Source organism: Neolamprologus brichardi, chromosome 3, assembly GCF_056152115.1.
Source record: "Neolamprologus brichardi isolate AB-2024 chromosome 3, ASM5615211v1, whole genome shotgun sequence".
Lineage (NCBI taxonomy): Eukaryota > Metazoa > Chordata > Actinopteri > Cichliformes > Cichlidae > Neolamprologus > Neolamprologus brichardi.
In genome coordinates this window covers 35,307,326-35,328,685 of record NC_142106.1, presented here as the reverse complement: position 1 = coordinate 35,328,685, position 21,360 = coordinate 35,307,326, and the positions used below count along the sequence as shown (strand labels likewise).

The following is a 21,360-nucleotide window of genomic DNA, read 5'->3' as shown; positions in this document are numbered from 1 at the left end:
GTTAGAGTTTGAAACTTTATACTATATTGTATTATTTAATTTAGTTTAGTTAGTTACTTTTCTGTCTTGGAACAATTGTGATCACATAATTTGCTCAGGGATTAATGACGTGTTCTGATTCTATCTATTTCTATCTACTGCTTGCAGGAGTAAATTTCTTTCCAAACGCAGTAGAAACCTTGGGTGTCAATCGTAGTTGGTTTGCGCTTTATGTTCCTCGGGGAAGGAAATGCTTCTCCAAATTAGGGCAGCATCATACTCATAACTGCGGTAGCTTCCTGAAATGTTCAAACTGTCAAGTCACTATAATGTATGCAGTAATGCTCACTTCATGAAATAATCTTCACATATTTCCCATTTCATATTCACTTCCTCAGATTTGTTCCATCCTCTTATCTGACAGCCTTCAGATGAAGTCATATGAGAAGGAGAACCCTGCAAAGGTATGAATGAAGGGAAAAAGCTGCATGTCGTAGGGGAGGAGGGGGTTGAAGGTTGGAAAGTCCCTTCAAGCTTCCAATGTTTGTCTGTCGAGCGTGGACAATAAGGCCAGCTAGCCACAACTCATCAGGGAGCAGGAAGCAGGGATGACAGAGGGTGGGAGAGTTCAGCAGGAGTCTGCAGCCCCTCCAGGAAGCACCAGCGGGCTCGCACACGTGTTATTGGCTGGTAGAGTGGACTATTAAGACCCAGGAGGAAACAGGTGCCCTCAGCTTCATTGTTTCCTCACCAGCAACCAAGAAAAAACGAAACAAATACTGAAAATGGGATAATTTTACTGAGCAGAAGATGTGATTCATGGGTAAAAAGAGTTTCCTAATGGGAGGAAGGAAATCAAAGGAGGTGAAAGGCTGAAGGCGCAGAGAGCCCGAAAATAAGTTGTTTTAGTTATCCAGTTGTTTACACATTCGCCTAACAAGCAAAAGATCCCCAGTTTGATCCCGGGATGAGATATAGATCCCTCTGGGATCGTGTCAGGAAGGGCACTCTACCACATCAAACATGTGGCGCTGCCCCCTGGGCGAGCCATTATGACAAAAGTAGTTTTAGTCATTCAGGGGATGAGTCATATGTAGCACCATGGTCTTGGAGGAACGTTGTCTCATTTCACTGTGTACTGCACCACTGCACATGGTTGGGATGACAATAAAGTCACTTGACCTTGAGTTCTTTAAACTACAATATATACACTATGACACACCAAAGATCACGTTTCCAATTAATATAAAAATTATTTAATTTAAATTGTACAAAACCATCTTTGTCCAGCAAATTACCTCTCACAAATACAGATTGAGTAATATTACATTTTTATTTGAGTTCAGTTGTCTTGTTTAAAAGTTTAGCAAACATCATTTCAGTATGATACAAAAGTCCTTTGCCTGCTTGGACTGGAAAAGCACATAGTTTTTCTTTTTTCTTTAAAATTACACAGGCGCCGGGCCATCGGGTTAAGATAAATCAAAGTTAAATACACATCAGACAAAGAAGCTTTGGTAACTTGAAACTGAAAACCCCCAGGTCTGTTCTAATTTACACCAAATCTGATCACATCTCCTTCACAAAACTTGCTTTATCTTTCCTTCCATCTGCTCACACACACACACACATTTCTTTACAATTCAATATGCACACAAATGCACAACACTTGTACGACTTTACCTTTCGCTCCATGCCCTGTCCCCTTCTTTACACTTCTTCACAAACCCTCAAGCAAAACATTCTTTAATCGTCTCAATCGTGTATTATTAAAGCACAACCTCACCAAACCTCAACCAACAGCTTTGTAGAAATGACTGTCTCTTACTCCATGTGTAACCTATTTGTATTTTTTCATTCATTTATTGTTTGTTGTTGCCTCTATTCAAGACGGGATGCTAACAATTTTGCAACTGACAAGTGAGTTAATGAGCCAAATTTCACATTCTGACAGATTCAGATTATTGAGGTGCGATTAGTGATCCTCCTCAGCAGGCCTGCAGGATAGGCTGGTAGGGCTCAGTCAGCACTTTGTAGCGGATCTTGGTGTTTGTGACGGCCCCGTGCTTCTGGCGCAGGTGCAGGCGCAGCTGGCTCTTGTGTCGGAAGTGCAGGTCACACTTCTCACACTGGAAAAACACAGGGCGTATATTCATTAGACATCATGAACATGACAGGACAATGCTCTTGAATGCTGCGATTACGTGTGCTGCAGGTAGCTTACGCTGTAAGGCTTCTCTCCGGTGTGGATCCGCAGGTGACTCTTAAGCGTCTGCAGGTGGCGGAAGCGGGTGCCGCAGGTGTTGCAGGGGTAAGGCTTCTCCCCAGTGTGAATCAACACGTGGGCCCTGAGGTGGGCAACCTAACACCGGGGCAGACCACACAAATAGGTTGAGAGGTGCAAAATAAAGCATGCAAACATCAAATAAGGCAGGCCTCGAGGAAGAGCTGTAGCCGTCTACACTCACTCCACATTTTCAAATTTTGCGACCAACTAGAAGAGTTAACGAGAAACTGGAACTCAACTAATCTACATGATACTGCTGGAGATAAAGAAAACACACCAGTATCTAGTGTGGCTAACATCTGTGTTATTACTGAGAAATCATTGAAGTCTTTTCATGCAGTCATTTGACCCTCACCTGAACAAACCGTGCCCCGCAGGTGTCACAGCGGTAAGGCTTCTCTCCGGAGTGAATCCGGGAGTGAGTCTTCAGGTTGGCTGGTCGGTTGAACTGAGCTGCACACACATTACAGCGGTATGGCTTGTCACCTGCAGACCCAGACGTCATTGTTACATGTTTGTTGTTCACTTCTGAACTGCATGCAGAACAGGAAAGTAATTTTTTTTAAGTCTCACCTGAGCAGGCAGGTTTGGGTCCTTGAAGGCTGCCAGAGTAGGAATAGGGCGTGCAGTAGCTTTCACGCTTAACTTGGTGATGATTGAGATGGGCAGCTTCTGGGTGAGAAGAGTGCGATTTCAGGAAAATAGTTAAAAATATAATTTTATAATAGCACCAGTGGAAGAAGGTTTTAAAAGTGCTGTTTATACCTACCATGTCCCTCCTTGTTAGAGGTGGGCACAGTTGGGTGGTCCACAGAGGGTGATGGCCTGAGGGGAGGGGCTCGGCCAGAACCCTCGTAGCAGGAGGCCTGCCCCTGTCTGAGGAAGAGAGTGTCAAAGATTTTAGAAACCCTTACAAACTTTCTGTTTTCTCCATCTTTTCATTGTTGTTATCCAGTTTACCTATCAATCTGACCGGGCACTTCTCCAGACCACGCCTCTGTTGGTGCTTTTGGTGTTGAGTCATCAGTGGGTGATGCTCGATTTTGGGGTTCCTCCATCTCCTCGACTTTCACTGCACTGGCAGCACAGAGAGGGTTGAGGACAATGTACTTGTACTTCTTCCAGTTGCAGGCCTTCGGGTCTGGCTTGGCTTTGGCATCACTCTGGGGAAAACAGACAGAACATCAGTTATACAAGTGCTGCACGAGCTCCCCAAAATCCTACAAATCAAATACTTTCCCTGAGACATACCACAAGGTTTTTGTTGCAGGTCTCAGATGCAGCAGGAGAACTTGGTTGGCAGCTGGAGCGGGTGGGGCTGCTTGGAGACAAAGTCGGGCTTGCCATGAGAGGTGACTCAGGGTCTCCTTTCAGCTCTGTTGACCTGGGCTGACAGCTGGGGAAAGCCCCTGGCTTGAGAGAGCCCCCAGTCACCACAGGGACCCTGCAGGAAAAACAAAGGAAGTGCTGTAATGAGCTAAACCCGTCAAAGGACAAAGGAGCGCAAACCAAAGCTCGTCTGGCATTGTGCAAACAACAGCTCAAAGTAATAAACAACTTTGAAAAGTAGGAGCCGTGCAAAAAAAGTCATCTGGGACATCAACTATACATTTAATTATTCAGTTTCACACTAGACCTTCTTACCGGGTTGCTGCTGCTGTTGGCAGTAATCGCAGGGGTCCTTGAGTAGGCAAGTCCCCTCCTTTGGGAGATACAGAGGGTACGGACACCCTGGAGTCCAGCTCCAAGTGGAGGTGTCTGACTGTCCTATTCTCCATGCTGCAAAAGATTGCACATGCAATTTGATCCAGTTTAATACACTATCTCTTCCAAGCTGTGAACAGCACGTGTTCTTTCATGGCCCTCACCAGTGCAGCTGCATGAAATCCCGGCAGGTCTCAGCCACGTGGTCCATCTGCAGGTAGACAGCCACAGCCAACACCCCGGAGACAATGCTCGGTGTCAGAGGGAGGCGGGAGGTGTACATAAAGTCTAGCAGCAGGGAGACGCTGGAGGGGTCCAGCGTGGTGGGGAAAGACACAGTCATGAGCTGCTCCCCGCTCCCACCACGCCCCTGTAGCAATGCACGGCGTGAATACAGCGAGTAGAAGAAACCACTGAGAAGAGAGGAGAAAGCAAAAACAACTTAAAGTAAGACATGCAGTTCTCGTATAAAATACTATCTGCAGTGCTTTTAAGGGAAGAAATGGGGAGAAAGGGGGTGGGAAGAAAAAAAACAATGGATGTACTAAGTGGAAGGAAACAGGAGCTTATGATGAACGAAACAAAATTAGAAAGACAAAAACAACTATGAGTCAGGCATAGAAAGAGGTGCAAGATGTACCACTCGGATTATTTTTGCAGTAGAAGAAGATTAAAGAAGATATTGCTCCTAAATTCTGACCACAAAAGGACTGGTTTGTCCACCAACCTGCAGGCCACGAGCACAGCACAGTGTGCCTGCAGGTGCACGTTGCCAACGATCAGGGTGGTGTCAGTCAGGATGCTCCGATGTCGGAGTTCATTCAGGTTCAGCAGCACATCATTGGAGTGGCGAGTGAACTCCTTCACATATCCTTCAGCTGGGGCCGCAGCCCTCATGCTCTGCCCTCTGTCGGCCCTATATCCCTCCAGAGCTTCCATCGTGCTCATCTGAATCTTTAAGGCATTATAAGTAAAACAATGAGGCACTGTACATATTTTTCATGATTTTTTTAATGATTGCACCAATATCCTTTCTATGTAAGATGCATAACAGACACTTACCTGTGTGTAACTGAAAGAATAAATATACTGGAGTGTCCCAGACACATCCGTTAGGTGAGACCAGCTCCCTACTCGTACCTTTGAGTGGGGAAAAAAGAAATACTAATTTAATCCCATTTGCATATTCAACTTTACAGTGTTACGTTTTTAAATCGACATGAATATGAATCAAACAGCAGCAGCGTGCACTTTTAAAAACTAAGGGTTTACCAGAATTTTCTGTAGATAAATCACCTATTTAGTGTACTTCAAGGGTTGTTTAAAGAAGATTAAGATTATTAACAGTTCTACATAAAAATAAAAAAGTTAATCTAAGAAAGCAACAGTTAGGCAAATCATTTTTAAAAAAGCGAAACAATCAGTATTTCCACCTTACCCCGACCAGCAGGGACGAGAATTAGCGTGCACTGCACTGACGTCAAACCCCTTTGGCTCAGTGTTCAGTCCACGGTCAAAGATGTGGAGCAAAGGGATCACCGACAGCCTCCGCTTGCTCTGAGCAACACTGTGAGGAGAGGTTGAAGGGAGGGAGCTCTTTATAATATCATTCAGGAAGCCCCCTTACAACCAGAGCAGCTCATTTCCTCTTTCCTCAATGGGCCCACGCGCACACTGGAAGCAGCGCAGGAAAAAGCCCTGCATGGCTCAGGCTCCAGGCTCTAAGTATTTTTAGTGGTCTATTAGTTTTTCTAAACTCCCCCCTAGGTCTGTACAAACTAATAGCAGGAAAAGCATCGTGTGTTTTTGTGCCATGTTAAAAAAATATGTGTAAGGACCTTTGGGGATATGCAGTACGTGTCTGACTATCCAGGGGTAAGCCAGAGAACATCCCCCACCAACGCTTTCCTGCCCTTCACCTCTCTCCTGGACAGAGGAAACTGCTTGACAGGAAGCTGGAGCACCAACTTATTGTTGGATAAACAAGTTAAGCTTTCACCTTTTTAAAGGATGATTTTTTATACATTTTTACAGATTTTGCTAATAATTTTATGCGCAAGCTCTCATAACCTATGATGATACCCATCATTTATAATAAATACTCCCATTCAAATACAAACTGTCATTGATGAGTCAACCAGGTCAGTATAATGGGCATTTATAAGTACTTCACAACACTATCCGGAAGCTTCTGGCTTGATGCCTGAGAGCAAAGGCTACGTGTTATGAGGACCAAAAGGAAGGAAGCGAGACAAAATTGATCATTATAAATGGGAGACACCTTCTCCACACTGAAAAACAACCCCTACCCAACCCTGACTGAGAGAAATGCAGCCGACAGATGTGCAGGAACTTCCCTACACATACACACAAACATGCACAAACTTATTATGCATCCTGCAAAGCTGCTCAGAGACGTGGATAATAAAAAAAAAACGCCCGCGCAGGACATCCGTCAATAATAAAGCAAGCAGGAGATAAGGGAAGAGATATGGAGACCTGGGTTGGGGGCTGGGAGGTGTTAATGAAGTGAGGGGACAAAGGCTTTAGAGGTTATAAATATGTTTTTTTTTAAAAATGATTAGCGGAAAGCTGCCCCATCTTTAGCACAGCCTCAGGTTCACAGAGAATCACACACAGTACAGTTAACTGAGTCACAGCAAACGTGAACTATGAACTGTGTTTCCTCCACATCAGAACATTTTACAGGAGACCATGAGGAAGGTGAAGAAAAAAATCTTCAAGATTGACTTCTTAGAAGTGCTCTAATTCAACTATACTGTATAATGTTGAGGTGAAGCTTGGAAATGTTCCTCTAAAATGAAAAACAGATGCAGGATTCAGTGCAGGATGAGATCTACAAGAGAAACAAAATACTGCTCGAATTTAAATGATTACTTTTGATGAATTTAAAGGGACTCACAGTTAACTAGACTACATGTTCTCAGAGTTTTGCAGGCTTGATATGTCTTAAAGGGGAAAACATTTAACAAGAATTTATTTAATAGTAATAAAGATTATTAGGCATAGAGTTTACAGAGTTTTTGTTACACTGTTACACAGTTTGATACAGCACAGTGTACTCTAAACACTGCATGCTCTATATATCACATACATTTATATCACACTGTACCACACAGACCAATTTAATGCCCCATATGTTGTACTGTGTCCCATACACCGCATTGTGCCCCATATAACACACTATGGCCCATGCACTGCACCACACTCCTTGTGATAGAAATTGCAGACGTTTTCCTTACTGAAGTGCAAATTATTAAATAAAACAAATTTATACAGCTGTGATCCTCAATACCCATTTAACTCAATATAAGTAAGCCAACAAAAGAAGATTAAGTCGAATGCACAAATTTATATTAAGTAAAAATGTAGTTTTGTATTTCAAGTTTCCAATGATAATGTAGATGGCAATAAAAGGACACAGATAAGTATGGATATTTTGTTTTGTACTTTTTTGGCATGCTGTTTTACAATTTATTACTTTGCAACTCTTTTGGATATAAGTCTGAAATCACTGGGAGTCCCACTGTGAGAACCACTGAACAAATGCATTAGTATATCGAATGAAAGTTCAAATAATTTGCTTTTTCAGGTTTGATAAGCCTTTAATAAAATATTTTACCTACAATTCAGTGTCTAAAAGATGATTTCAAAATCAAATGCAAAGACATTTTCATATGAATCCTTTGAAAAGGTGAATCGGAAGTAAGATGTTTGCATGGGACGTTGAGTGTTTCTGTGTGCTCTTGTGCTTTGATTTGTTTGGATGGAGCTCAGATCAATTGTGTGCTTTGAAAAAAAAAAGGAAAAACCATAAAGGAACACAACGGTTAAGAAAACAGAGAAGGAGATGTAGGTCTAGGCTACTTCCAGGCATTGTGAGAAGAACGGATGAGGGGGGCGGTTGAGGAAAAGTGAGAACATTACTAAACGGGTTCACCAATGGCCGGAAGCCATTGAGTCTGTCCCGCTGGCAAGACTGGGCAATGCTCATTGTGACTTCCTGCATCTTGCCCCATCTGTCAATGCCCATCAGCGACCCACTGGCCCTGTTTTGATAAAATGCAGAGTTGTTAATATTTAACATCAAAATAAAGTCCCAAATGGACCTTCTACACTTCTCAAATGAAGAGCTTCCCCTTGTTTTTTGATTTCCTGGTTGCCTGGACAGGACCATATTGTTCATCTGATAATGTATGGACTGAAGCCATGCTTTGACTTCAAGTCCACCAGTTGGTGCCAAAGTGTTGATAACTCCTGTAACAATAACAGAGATCAACCCAAACTGCCTGTGATTACACAGCTCTATGGCCATATAAGGGCAAACAGCACAGAGCTAGAGGAGGAGGAGCAGGACAAGGAAGCAGGGAGATCCCAGGGAGCAGCTCTGGTTGTTTGTCCACTTATTGGCAGAGACAGAGTGGGAAATGAAAAATAAATGATATGAAAACCTTCCTTTGAAGCAGTGCCTTGAGGAAAGAGCCATGTGCCTCCAACACTGTGCTGGGGGGAGTATGAGGAGGAAGAGGGGGAGCAAAGGGAGATGGGTAGCTGACCCAAATCTCATGATTTGATGAAGCTTGATAGAACTAGTACTTGACCTCCATATTAACGGCTGTGTGTGTGTCTGTGTGTGTATGTGTGGTGGAAAAGACTGAGTATACATAGAAACCTTGAATATCCTCAAATATCCATCTAAGAAAGGTAAATACAGTTATGATCAAAGCAAGTGAATATGTAGAATAAATAGAATACATTGGAATAAATAGTATAATTATCTTTAAAATTCTGTTCAATTTTATTTATACAGTGCTACATCATAGCAACAGTTGCCTCAAGGTGCTTTATATTATAAAGTAAAGACCGTACAATAATACAAAAATGCAATGTTTAATTGCCTTTTTGTTGACAATAGTAACTCCTCTGTAAAGGTCCAATCTGCATGAGTGGTATCCTTCAGATGGAACCAATCCAAGGGCTTAGTATCAGTGGTAAGTTGGCAAACATGACATCAGAGCTATGTTTGCCACAGATGTGCTTCCTCAGAGTGAACTAGTGGCTAGCCTGACACTCTAAAACACTTTGAGACTAAATCATTTGTTTCCAAAGTGTTATTGTGCACACCACCATCAGAAGATTGATAACAAGATCAAATTTTTTTCAGTGAGAGATGAAGAAGCAGCCTCGGTGCAAGTGATTTGTTTCAAAAAAGATTTTTAAAAAGTGCAATGCTTAAGTGAGAAAAAGTTGCTCTAGAAGGAGGTGGCCTAAGAGTGAAATCAAATGAGGAAAAGCGAGAGTCATCAAACAAGGTCATACAGTGGCTATGATTTACAGCGGCTACCTGGGAAAAAAGTTCCTGTTTACTGATTAATCCAAGTTTGGCATTTGTGACAGTGACAGAAGTGTGCAGATAAACAGGAGACAGAATGAAACTGTAATGTATAAAACCCAAAAAGAAACATAGTACTAATCAAGTCTGGAGCTGGACACCAGTACTGAATCACCTTCACCCTATCCTACTCTCTTCACCCAACTCTATGTTGACAGTTCTCGTGCTGCAGCACGATAAGGAGCCCATACGCAAAGCAAAGGCAAATGAGTGCTGAACGTCACGGTCTTTGGTCCACACACGATCATGTTGAGATAACAACATTGGGTATCAGGTTTTGGCCAAACCTGTCAGCACAAGCGCTGTTATTAAACCATAAAAGCAAGAGAAAAAAGATGGGGGGGCGGTGTCATCAGGGTAGATGCACTGAAAGCTCCAAATTCTGACTTTAACTAATTGTCACAGTACAGAATTAAAGTTTAAAATGGAATCTGGTCAGATGAACTTTGATTGGTAAACATTCAATTTACAACAATATAAGAAGCATATTTTCCTTAATGGCTAATTATACGATCTAATAAACCTCTAATTTTATATAATTCGTCGCAATTTTACTCAAAGTGATTGTTTCATGTTTATGAGGGACAAGAAAAAGTTTGTTGTGCACAGGAAAAACTACCCTAAATGATAATACAATATCTGCTTAATTGTGCCATTTTTTAACCCACTTTCCCCAACTTTCTGTGTTTTCTTTAGCTGGATGATTGAGCATGCATCAAGACATTTTGGTTTGTATAATTTTTTACCACAGTCACCTTTTTGGGGAATTCTGGTCATATTATTTTATAGTAATCTACTGAGCTTCTCTGTTTTACTAAAGCTGGCCTGTTATAGCTGGTGGTAATGTTTCGGGTGCTGAAACACATGACTTTCCCACCTTGTATGATACTGTATGAAGTCCAAAGGGAAGCAGAGCTCAGTGGCGGTCTCAGACTTAATAGAGTCTATATACTGGTGTAATTACACATGTGGGGTTATTCTGTTAAAACCTAGCAGTCTGGTATATATGTTATGTTGGAGTTTTGACTGTATTCTTTTGGGGGGGGGGGGGGGGGGGCAGCCTGTAGATGTGACGGACCCCCCACGTCTCCGTGCGCGCGCACGTACACGCGCGCAGCAACGACGTCACACGGTGGGAATGCAGTGAGGATCTGCGGCCGCCGCTGCTGCTGCTAAAGGCCTCTGGATCCGGGACAAAGTAGGTTAGCCACGCCGAAGCAGAAGGAAAGTTTCTCCGGGACAACTTTCCCCGGCCTGGGAGCGTTTGGATGGAGGCGTAGGTCGTGTTGGTGTGGCTCATTTCACACGGTATGTGTCGTGGTGCGTTTTGGCTGGCTGGTTTGTTTCCTGTTCGGCTGAAGTTAGCCCGAGGGAGAGGCACGAGCTTTGCTCGAGTTCAAAACAGGCTAGCAAACAAGTAAACAAGGCTGTTACTAAAGTTAATCACGGCCGGTTAGCCCTGGTTTGGAGCGCTTAAAATGCTGTGTGTTTTTACATGTGTAGGGTACGGAGGACAGTTTTGGACGAGCAGCTGAGCAGTTTGTCTTTCACGAGAGAAGAAAAATGTTAGTGAGCGCAAAAAAGCAGAACAAACATGTCGCTCGTGTATCTGTGATGCGCCTGCTTGTTTCCTCACTATCCTGCTGTGTTTCTGGATTTTTAGATGACACCGAGGGAGAGAGGAGGCTCTCTGTAACGGTACTGTGAAAGGTAGGAGACGATCTGAAGCTGTTCGTGTTATATAGCACAAAATAAAATGTTTCCCGGTGTGACTTCAGTCATTTTGTTTTCCTGTTACTCCGTTTAGCACAGATCGCCACCTTTTCAGGCGACACTGTGTCAGATGAGTTAACGCAAACAGCAGCGAGCTTCAGAATAAAAGCGTAAATGTTACAAAATAACGACCTGTTATTAAGATTAGAAATAAATAACAGATTAAATTTAATCTGTTTTTCTTTTAATATTGTGTGTTACTAAAGTGCTTCCAGTGCATTTCATTTCGATTTTCCAAAAATCCCGGATGTCCTGTGTCTCTGTTCCCGTTTCCTTCACGCTTCTTGCTGCAGTCAGCATCAACTTTGACATTTCACGGGTTGCTGCGCCTCCCGTACAGCCCAGCTCAGCTCACACACTTAGCTTTGTGTTTCACTCCACATGAAGAGGTAACAAGACGGTCTAAGTGATATAACAGATGGGATTAATTTCCTGTTCTGGATCCTGGGATTTGAGTGTGTGCTCATCCGGATTCAGACAGGGGGTGTTAAAACGGGTCGTCAGTGGAGGTGTTGGGTCACTCTTTCTTCCACGTGGTCAGTGTGTATTATCATGTAAAGTCCATCCTGACATTGTGTGGTTTATTGATAAATGACTCCAAATCTTAATATAATGAAGGTATAGGGGAGGGGGAAAAGCTTAAATCTAATGTTTGGGAATTGTTTTTCTGTGTGACTACCTCATCTTCTCATCCGTCAGTATAATCCTCTTATGATGGCCACACGACCCACATACAATCAGTCTGAGTGGGCTATTAATTTCTCCACTCTGACAGTACGTAGCTGTGATTCGCTGTGCCTCTCAGTCCATTTTAGCTTTGTGTCTATAGCTTGCATTCATATGTGCTGGCTCTTGGTTTATGTTGTCTGTAGAGTTTGATGAGTCAGCTATATTTGTATTCTGTAAAATGATGAAAGCGCAGACACCAAAGTGATGGCCTGAAATCTGTCTGGCCTCAGTGTTATTACAGCCATATTTGCTCAAAAATACACAATACAGATAACAGTAAAACATGTCAGATGTTTTTTTTCTTATGTAACAGGAGCGGCTTTACGCTCCTCACGTGCAGGTCAGCACTTTTTCAGCTCAGCTGTGAGCTTGTCCTGAGAATATATAGTATATTGTTATGAGCCAGGTGTTTATGCGTATACAGATACATATCACGGTACAACATTTCCTGCCACGTTTTTGTCCCAGCTTCATTTGGAAATAAATGATACTGGTGTGTAAACATGAAAAGACAATAACTATTGTGGCGGATAAACAGACGCAGATTTGCACCTGTTTATGTCACTGTACATCTGTGTGTGTGAACGGGTGTGCTGGCAATCTTTTCCGTCACCGTTTGTGTCGTGAAACGCACAAAAACACACTCGCACATGTTTTCAGGCGTGTGCGATCCTGCTGGAAATCCCCGAGCCCTGCAGTCCAGCTTCTCTCTTCCTGCTCTTCAACCAGAAGCCCATTGTTCAAGCCGTGTGTGCCCGTTGCCATAGGAAACAAAGTCTGAAGCATCCCTTAGTTTCCATTGGTTACCTCCGGCATAAATGCGCAAAACAGCCACAGCTGAGCTCAAATACACAAATTAAGCCTAAAAGCATGAAAAATATACCAGGAGGTTAAAGTCAATTTTCTTATTATTGTTACAGGTTAAAAGCACGTATCAGTCATATTGTATTAATGAACTTTTATGGACAGAAAAATGTGACATAAATGTTTGCATCACTTCAGACACCTGCCATGTCCGGTCCCACCTGGCTGCCACCGAGGACTCTGGACAGCCCAGAGCGAGCCGCCCCGCAGATGTCCCACTCTGCTGGTGGAGCAATCTATCGAGCCCCTATGAAGAAGGGCACGCCCGATTTCAGACCAAAATATGGTCCTTACGATCAGAATGGAGGAGGAGGAGGGATGGCCAACAGGTACATGGCAACTGGGCCCACAGGTAAGAAGGCTACTCGGCACGCGCTGTATCGTCCTGAAAGCATCTGAAACTCAACTCACTGATGTTTTTATGTTACAATCAGGAGAAAGGAGCTGTAAAATCATAAAACTCTATAAACTCTGCATGATATCCATCCTCTCCAATTGTTTAATTGGAAACAGATTCAGGACTGTAGCGTTTCTTACTCATATTAGAATCATGACTGAAAGATCTCTCGTGGTTAATGTGGGTAGAACGAGTGTTTCAGCAACCAGCGATGCATCGCATGAATGTCAGAGCGAATCTTTTTAGTGAAGATCTGCTTTGTGATGTTGTGCTTTAAAAAATTGTTGTCAAAGTTTTGGATTCATTTCCAATATCTGTTCTCTAAAACATTAGGTGGACCCATGCATCATTCATCTGGTGATCACTATTACCCGTCTCCACACGGTCCTAAAGAAGACCGCAGTTGGAGCCCTCACATGGACAGCTACGAGATGATGGTGAGTGGACATGTCAGTAGCTTTGCCTACAAGAAACTAAAGATTTGACGGGTTTCAGAACCAGCTGACATGTTTCTTATGCTGTTCTGGTGTTAGCATCGTGGCCCAGAGAAGCCAGCAAACTATCACTCCAAAATCGATGCTGAAATTGACTCCCTCACCAGTATGTTGGCTGATCTGGACAGCCACCCGCAGGACTCCAGCACTCAAGTACGGCAAGCTTGATTAGCTCAAAATGATTTACATGTACTTAATTGATAAATTAAACAATGAATAATGTTGATATCTCTCTTTATTTGCCTGTTTATTAATTCTCCGCCTCCCCACAGCTCTATGACAACGTGCCTTACAACAAATACCTCTCAGCGGATCACTACAAGCCTGCACACCAGAGCGCTCCCCCTCCTCAGGGTCGCCCATCCATGAGCTACAACCCTCATCCCCAGAGCCAATACCACCCAGCACCTCCCTACCCCAATGAGCATCAGACACCTCAGTACTCCACCTCCCACCAGCAGGACTACTACACCACTTCTACCCCTAAACCTTACCCTCAGCCCGTCCCAGCCTCCTACACCACAGCGTCCACTCCTACGGGGCCCAGGTTCAGCGTCCAGGTCAAGACAGCGCAGCCAGTCACCTACTCTCAGACAGGGAGGCAGGCTGAACAGGCATACACTCCGCCTCCTCCTCGCCAGCACGTGTCACGACCCCCGCCCCAGACTCAAACTGCTCCCCAGGGCTGGTACCCTCCACATCCCGGCTCACAGGTTCAGGAAATGCACTCTGACGGGGGGTATAAGGGGAGCGGCTCAGGGTCTGGAGGAAGAGTTAACCAGCTTCCTGTGTCTAAAAGAGCGATGGAAAATAATCAGAGTGGGTCGGGAGCCGCACAGGGTCCAGGTTATCAGTCGAGCAAGGTAGAAACGCAACTTCTATTTTTTTCATACAACAAACACAAATTGATTTGTAGTCCAGGTGTTCTGAAAAATCAAACTTTGTGTGATTTATGTGTCCTCTTTCCTCCAGCAGGGGGCAGCAACGACCAGGCCTGAGGAAGAGCTGGATCGGCTCACCAAGAAGCTGGTGTATGATATGAACCACCCGCCTGCTGAGGACTATTTTGGTATCAGTTGTTACTAGTGGCACATCACAGGAATAAATCTAAAAATAGTTTAAGAGGAAAGCTCATCTTAATGACTTTTTTCTTGTCTGTTTCCATGCCGACCTTCAGGTCGCTGCGCCCGCTGCGGAGACAACGTGGTCGGCGATGGCAGCGGCTGCATCGCCATGGAGCAGGTTTTCCACGTGGAGTGTTTCACGTGTATCACCTGCCACGCACGTCTGCGAGGGCAACCGTTCTACGCTCTCGACAAGAAGAGTTACTGCGAGAGCTGTTACATCGTACGTGAATGAGCTGTTTTCATATTTCCTCAAACCGGAGAGATTTGCTCTCCCTCGTCTTTCAGTGGTCCTCTCTCAACCCTGTTTTTATTTCCATCTGTTTTTCTTAAGAGCACACTAGAGCGCTGCTCAAAGTGCTCCAAACCCATTCTGGACCGCATCCTGCGAGCCATGGGGAAAGCCTACCACCCTCGCTGCTTCACGTGTGTCATTTGTAACTGCTGTTTGGATGGCGTGCCCTTCACAGTGGACGCCACGTCTCAGATACACTGCATAGAGGACTTTCACAGGTAATCGCTGAACTGTGCGAGCTAAACAGCGTTTTGCAGGCTGCGACTCTGCACTGAGGCCGAGACAGAGGTGCTTAAACTAACTCTGAGCTTGGATGCTTGTTGTGTCTGACAGGAAGTACGCGCCGCGCTGCTCGGTGTGTGGGGAGCCCATCATGCCCGAGCCGGGACAGGAGGAGACCGTCAGGATTGTAGCCCTGGACCGCAGCTTCCATGTTAATTGTTACGTTTGTGAGGTGAGCTTTCCCAATCAAGCAGATCTCTTGGCATATATCGAGGAAAAGCTTTATGAATTCCCTTTTTTCTGAGAATAAATTATTTAAAAATAAGAGGAAAAGGGATCAGTTTTAGGGAAACAGAGTAACAGACTCAATGCCGGCGCCTTTCCAAGGCAGAAGAAAGCCTGGTTACATTAAACATTACATATAATTAACACAGTTTGTTTGTTTGATATGTTTATTGATTAGCATTCAAATATCTCAGTGAAGACAGAACAAAGATTTACCACAAAGCAAGAAAGCATGAGACAAGGCTAATCAAAAGGTATTGGCTGAAGCATTTGCTTATTACGCCAACCCTTTTAACAAAAGATCTTTTAGCATGCAGCTCCTGTACACAGGGCTCGAAGCAAATAATAAAATTCAATTCAATTCAATTTCATTTATATAGTGCCAAATCACAACAAATGTCGCCTCAAGGCGCTTCATAGATACAGAGGGAAAAGCCCAACAATCATATGACCCCCTATGAGCAAGCACTTTGGCGACAGTGGGAAGGAAAAACTCCCTTTTAACAGGAAGAAACCTCCGGCAGAACCCGGCTCAGGGAGGGGCGGCCATCTGCTGCGACCGGTTGGGGTGAGAGAAGGCAAACAAAGCAAAAACAAAACAAACAAACAAACAAACAAGAAAAAACACCACCACCTTAGTAAGTAACTACATCAAAGCAAAAGAATCAAGAGGTTTTCTGTTTTTTGTTGTGAACAGTGAACTCTCTTGTGAGAATAAAGTAGTCAATAAACATCAGCATGGAGTTGCTCATCTCTAAACTGCAGGTTTAGGTGAAAACAGCTCAGTGTGTTGACATAAATCAATCACAGTAATCTAGGGAATCTAAATTTGTGTTTAAATGTGGACTTGCTGATCAAAGTGTGAAGTTCATCATAGTTGACGAAGAGTTCAAAACACAAAACTAGGCAGTCCTTGTGAGCGTTTATCTGAAGTGACCAGAGTGCCTCTTTTCGTCAGGAATGTGGTCTCCTGCTGTCGTCTGAAGGCGACGGTCGAGGCTGTTACCCGCTGGACGGCCACATCCTGTGCAAGAGCTGCAGCGCACGCCGCATCCAGGACCTGTCGGCCAAAATCTCCACCGACTGCTAACGAATCTCTACCTGAACCTCCTCGCTCCCGGCCTCACAGATCCACGGACAGCCGGCACATTATTGATAGCAGCTTGTTCGCTCACAGTGTCGGTAGAAAATCGTTACTTTTACTTCCTCCTCACTAGTGTTCGGCTTCTCCCGCTTCATTTCCTTTACTCTTTGGTACATCGTTTGTAATGTTTAGCTCAGCGTTTGTACGACAGTGGCCTGACCTGCAGGCAGCTTGGGCTCCACTTTATCATTCATCCACTCCGGTACTGCCCACATATTCCTTGCACATGTCATTTTATTTTATTTTTAACACTTTCAAAGACAATGAAAGCACACACGGACGTTACAGATTTCAACCTGAAAATAAGGATTTTTTCCACATAAGGGACACACGTGATAATCAGGATTATGGTTTGTCTGAACCAGGCTAGAGAGTAGGCAGCGTTTTACGTCTAAATGCATATTAAAAGCACACAAAAACAACTGTGATTGTACATAACAGGTGGGTTTGAGTGAATCTGCTGCGGGTTGTTGTGGAACGCGTGTAGCCTGTAGTGCAGTGCGGTGGCGTAGCCTGATAGAGCAGGAAATGTAGACGATAAGAATGTGTAGCAGTTTGACAGCCAATAGCTTATTTTTCTTTAGAACGAGATTTGTTAGGACAGATTCTTTGTCACGCTTCTCAGCATTACAGCATCATGTTACTAGTCGCTTACTCACAACTTGTAATAAGACTCTTTTCTCTCTTTTTTTGCCATTTTTGAATGTCTACGAAACACAATCTTTGTTTGATGCTTGTTTGTTTGATACTTGACATGTTACATTGAAAATGACGGTGCAATGAAGTCAAACTCACTTTGTCTAATGGAAAACAGGGTGTGGCTCACTTACGAGGCATCCTGGTGTGCAAAAGCTCAAAGCCTCTTGTAAAGAGTTTGTTTAATGTGCCATTTGGGGAAACGTTAAAAAGGAAAAAAGCATTTAAAAGTGATAATCTGTTTGAAGGGGCAGATGACTTATGGATTATCATTGTTAGCAAAACTTGTGTTTCTCGTCTGGTGTGAAGGCACCGTTAGGGGGTAATGAGTGCTGAATGGGGACCTGTTGTGCTGTAATTTTGAACTCAAGTAGAGCAGCTTTGCAATGATTCAGTCTGAAATAATCAAAAAGTTACTTTCTCTGTCTGAGCTGTTTTTGCGCCTCCCCTTCTTTTAAAACCAGCTCTCTTCTGATTGGCTGCCCCTCACAAACAAATGGTTAGACCAGCAGGTGGCTTATGTGCCTATGATTAAGCCTACTCTATGACATCACCTACAGTTTAGCACAGGAATTGGAAATAAAGAAGTAAAGAAAAGCATGATAGGGTCCCCTTTCTTTTGAGGTGATGACTTTGTTTATCCCCCTTAAATATATATTTTTTTGTTTTTGATTACAAGTCTTCATTTATGGAGGCAAAGTAGTCATACTCTGAGCCTTTGGAGCTGCAGTATTTGTTCTAATTGTGTTTAACCTCTTGTCTCTCCGTCCGCATTTTGTACGTGTTTAACTTAAAGGGCTAGAAATGTGAAAGCCTTACCTCAAGGATGTCATTCAGCTCCATAACTGTCCTGATTTGAAACTGTTTTTGTGTTTGTGTGTTTCTGTGAATTCTGCTTTTGTTTCGGTGACACAACACGATCACTTTAAAACGCTCCAGTCGTCGGCATCTCTTCATTTATCTCGTGATGTAATCTGTTTTTTTTTAAACATTTCACAGTGCTCGCAACTCACTCAACACTCTGAATCACGCCAGCATGCGTCACGCTCCTCAGATCTTGGAGTTTTCTCTCCTTTTCAGTCACAGATTACTATCCTTGTTGTGGATTCAGTTTAAAGTGCTGAGTTGGAGCTCAGTGGTTAAAACGTTAGCAAAGAGGCCATTCTGGCATTTTAACAAACACCATCAAGTGCTGCTGATAACTAAAACAATCTTTTAAAACAACCATCAGTGCTACACCTCAGTGACTTCTCAAGTTATCACATTCACAAACTTTTCAGACAACTTGACCTTTGACCTTGAGTTTGAGGTCACAGAGATTCATCTGAAATATTCAGTAGACGCACCTTTGATATCAGTTTGAAGCTCCCACGTCTCCTCGTTCTCGAGTGATCACAATTACGAACTTGGCTGAGGTCTAAAAAGTGGGCACAGGCACCAAAATTTGTGTTTGTTCCAAGCAAATAGCCACTTGAATTTTCAGACTTACCTGATTTGGTTATCATATCAGCTGATTTTCAGTCACTGAATAAATTATAGAGACTTTTTCTGGATTTATGTGGTTTTGCATATATGGAAGTCAAATTTAAAACGTCTTTATTTTAGGTAAAAAGAAATAATCGTAGTGTTACATGTTGCTCCTAATGCAACTGCACAGTGCTCTGCATGTGCATGGGCTTTGTTTAGCCGTATAAAACTAGGGCTGCACATTAAACATGCAGTTCAGTGAATTTCATGTATGTAAATCACCAGTTATCCTGACAAGTCTCTGCACAGGTTTCAGACCCAGAATCTTTTTCTTCCTGCGGGGAGACTAATGCGCAACAGTGCTGCCCAGGTATTCGTTACATTCGCCAGGTTAATCAGGGTTATCTGTGATTTATATAATACTTTTTACATTGCAACCTGAGCCAGTCACTCATGTTTTCAAATGGCTTTATCAAAAAAGTAACTTGTATCTATCTGTGAATGATTTCCCTCTAATGCTATCTGCTGCACTGTGTTCAAAAGTTTAAAAAAACAAAAACACATTACCAAAAGATGATATCGACTTGCATTGTGGGAAATGTAGGATCCAGGAAAGCTGGGGTTTGATGTAGACAGAATCGGGATATCTCATCGGTACCAGCTTCACAGAAAAGCGAGAATTCAGGATTTAAAATCAGAAAATTTATTTCAGAAGTGTGTACCTGCCGATCTTGAAACATATAATTTTATTAGTCTTTAAAACTTTTAAAGTATCTGCACATTTGTTATCTTACGGTAAATAATCCGGTTACCACAAAGAAATCAAACATGCGTTGGCTGATCCGTAAAAACAAAAGATACTCCTGCTGTTAACAGGAGGTGAAAGTCTTCCAGAAGAAGTTGCGGCAGCCTGCTTTGCGCTCTCTTTGGGACAGAGAGAGGTGTCGCCTCGTCACCTCCTCCCTGCCTCGCCGCGTCTCGTCTCTTCTCGCCGCCATCAGTTCAGCCATGAACTTCAGCAAGAGCCAGTGAGTCAGGTCCTAAAGGAGGACAGAAATGGAGGGGACGGGGTTCCTCAGGCACTGCGTGGAAGTTCAATCACCTGTTCCAGTACAAAATTGTTTATATATTTTAGCTCCTGATGCAGCATTTACTCACCTTGTCATTTGTGAGGTCTGCTCTCAGTGTTTCTGTCAGCATGTCGCTGTATGGAGCCGTGCTCACCCGCACCAGTAGCACAGACAAACCCAGAGCCACGAGAAGCACCTGAGAGCGAAACATCTCCACCTCAAACCGCAGACAGAACAACTCAGCTCTTACGTTCCCAGACTCTGCTTTCAACGCTGGAGATGTGCGGTGCTGCAAAAATCCCCAAACTATAAGAAACCCTAACCAATCGGGATGTAGGAGGTGCAGGAGCTGAAGGGTATCATGATGAGCTGAGCTGATAAATAGGCACCTTCATCTTCAAATCCTCCTCATCCTCAAGCCAACAAAAGGATGTGATTGGTGGAGAGGATTGGCTGTGAGGCAGTGAGGAGGTGTGTGTGACAGAGGCTGTGAACAGACGTGTCACCGGACAGGATAAGGTCATCACTGGGCACGATGGCGTGGACGAACCACCTCCCAAACGCATCCGACAAAAAGTGACAGAGGTGGTTTTCAGTCCAATCGGCACTCATGCTGCATTAACTTTAAATGAGATCCATTAAATCCAAAAAACTGTGATTTTTGAGGTAACTTCTGCCACTCGTAATTAGCCACAGCAGCTTTGCAGGGGTCTGGAACGCAACATGAGCTCCGGACACCGTTCAGTGCCGCTAATAACACAGTGTGACTCAAATGTTAATGAGGCTGCCTGGACACAGCTAACCCGTCCAACACTCCCCCACCCTTCACGCCATCGTCACTTTGAGTCAATGGGGAAATAAAGGAGAAGAGGAGTTAACATCTAAATGTTACCTCGCCAACAAAACACTCGATGTAAGTGTAGTGGTGGTGGTAGAGCGGGTTCTATCGGCAAGATGCTGAGCCTGACACATCCACTGGAGTGTCTGGTGACACTTACGGTTACAGTAGAAAGTGCTTTGAGTCCTCAACTGAGTAGAAAGTTGCTATTTAAGTAACGTTAAAGACTAACACAAAGAGAAATTTCAGGGTTGCCCCTAAAAGAAATACACTCCTCTGTTTTGTGTGTCTTCAAATGTGATTTCTCTGTGATTGAGTTTCCACCCCGCTTACTCATTTTTTCACCTCCTCTTCTCAGTAGCAGCAGGGATCCGCCCGGGCTGGGAGGATTTCTTCCCTCAAACCACAGTTTCACATCTAGATATTTGTTTAAACAAATGCTGCTCATCATTTCTGAGGTTGTGTTCCTTGTTGGTGAAATCTGTATTCATGAGTCCACTGTCAGAAGAAGACTGAATTAAGATGGTGTCAGTGAAAGGACACAAGGGAAACTAGTGCTGCAAAAACACAGTGAAATGT

General features: G+C 43.6%; 3 protein-coding genes across 6 annotated transcripts; 1 reads left to right on the top strand and 2 right to left on the bottom strand.

Annotated features, from left to right (window-relative positions):
• Positions 1-1,264: 1,264 nt before the first annotated feature.
• Positions 1,265-5,532, bottom strand: bcl6b (BCL6B transcription repressor). The gene is made up of 12 exons (XM_006801744.3): positions 5,409-5,532; positions 5,033-5,110; positions 4,698-4,924; positions 4,135-4,383; positions 3,911-4,045; positions 3,518-3,710; positions 3,227-3,429; positions 3,036-3,142; positions 2,840-2,938; positions 2,622-2,752; positions 2,204-2,341; positions 1,265-2,108 (listed from the first exon to the last, which is right to left on the bottom strand). Exons 3-12 carry the CDS (start codon positions 4,916-4,918, stop codon positions 1,968-1,970), a joined length of 1,617 nt encoding a protein of 538 aa, XP_006801807.2. The 5' UTR covers positions 4,919-4,924; positions 5,033-5,110; positions 5,409-5,532; the 3' UTR covers positions 1,265-1,967.
• A 4,974-nt stretch (positions 5,533-10,506) lies between these two features.
• Positions 10,507-18,480, top strand: trip6 (thyroid hormone receptor interactor 6). 4 transcript variants are annotated; one of them, XM_087837067.1, is made up of 12 exons: positions 10,507-10,691; positions 10,887-10,948; positions 11,047-11,093; positions 12,888-13,101; positions 13,480-13,583; positions 13,680-13,793; positions 13,913-14,503; positions 14,613-14,709; positions 14,818-14,987; positions 15,099-15,277; positions 15,393-15,513; positions 16,525-18,480. In XM_087837067.1, the coding sequence occupies exons 4-12, from the start codon at positions 12,897-12,899 to the stop codon at positions 16,654-16,656; spliced, it is 1,713 nt and encodes a 570-aa protein (XP_087693193.1). In that variant the 5' UTR covers positions 10,507-10,691; positions 10,887-10,948; positions 11,047-11,093; positions 12,888-12,896; the 3' UTR covers positions 16,657-18,480. The 4 variants fall into 4 exon arrangements, with proteins under 4 accessions (XP_087693193.1, XP_006801804.3, XP_006801805.2 ...); XM_006801741.3 differs by lacking the exon at positions 10,887-10,948 and having other exon boundaries at positions 14,616-14,709; XM_006801742.3 differs by lacking the exon at positions 10,887-10,948.
• Positions 18,481-19,742: 1,262 nt separating this feature from the next.
• Positions 19,743-20,154, bottom strand: sst5 (somatostatin 5). Its single transcript, XM_006801739.3, has 2 exons — positions 20,032-20,154; positions 19,743-19,913 (listed from the first exon to the last, which is right to left on the bottom strand). Exons 1-2 carry the CDS (start codon positions 20,152-20,154, stop codon positions 19,743-19,745), a joined length of 294 nt encoding a protein of 97 aa, XP_006801802.2.
• Between the last annotated feature and the right edge of the window lie 1,206 nt (positions 20,155-21,360).

What these genes read in the sequence shown, in the direction of transcription:
- bcl6b (XM_006801744.3), bottom strand. Translation starts at nt 4,918, where the DNA reads ATGAGCACGATGGAAGCTCTGGAGGGATATAGGGCCGACAGAGGGCAG. An exon ending in CCAACAGCAGCAGCAACCCG is followed by an intron (nt 3,711 to 3,910) that starts GTAAGAAGGTCT and finishes TTTTTCCTGCAG; the next exon opens with GGTCCCTGTGGTGACTGGGG. An exon ending in CTCTAACAAGGAGGGACATG is followed by an intron (nt 2,939 to 3,035) that starts GTAGGTATAAAC and finishes CTTCTCACCCAG; the next exon opens with AAGCTGCCCATCTCAATCAT.
- trip6 (XM_087837065.1), top strand. Translation starts at nt 12,870, where the DNA reads ATGTTTGCATCACTTCAGACACCTGCCATGTCCGGTCCCACCTGGCTG. An exon ending in GCCTGCTGAGGACTATTTTG is followed by an intron (nt 14,710 to 14,817) that starts GTATCAGTTGTT and finishes GCCGACCTTCAG; the next exon opens with GTCGCTGCGCCCGCTGCGGA. An exon ending in TGCATAGAGGACTTTCACAG is followed by an intron (nt 15,278 to 15,392) that starts GTAATCGCTGAA and finishes TGTGTCTGACAG; the next exon opens with GAAGTACGCGCCGCGCTGCT.
- sst5 (XM_006801739.3), bottom strand. Translation starts at nt 20,154, where the DNA reads ATGTTTCGCTCTCAGGTGCTTCTCGTGGCTCTGGGTTTGTCTGTGCTA. An exon ending in CAGACCTCACAAATGACAAG is followed by an intron (nt 19,914 to 20,031) that starts GTGAGTAAATGC and finishes GTCCTCCTTTAG; the next exon opens with GACCTGACTCACTGGCTCTT.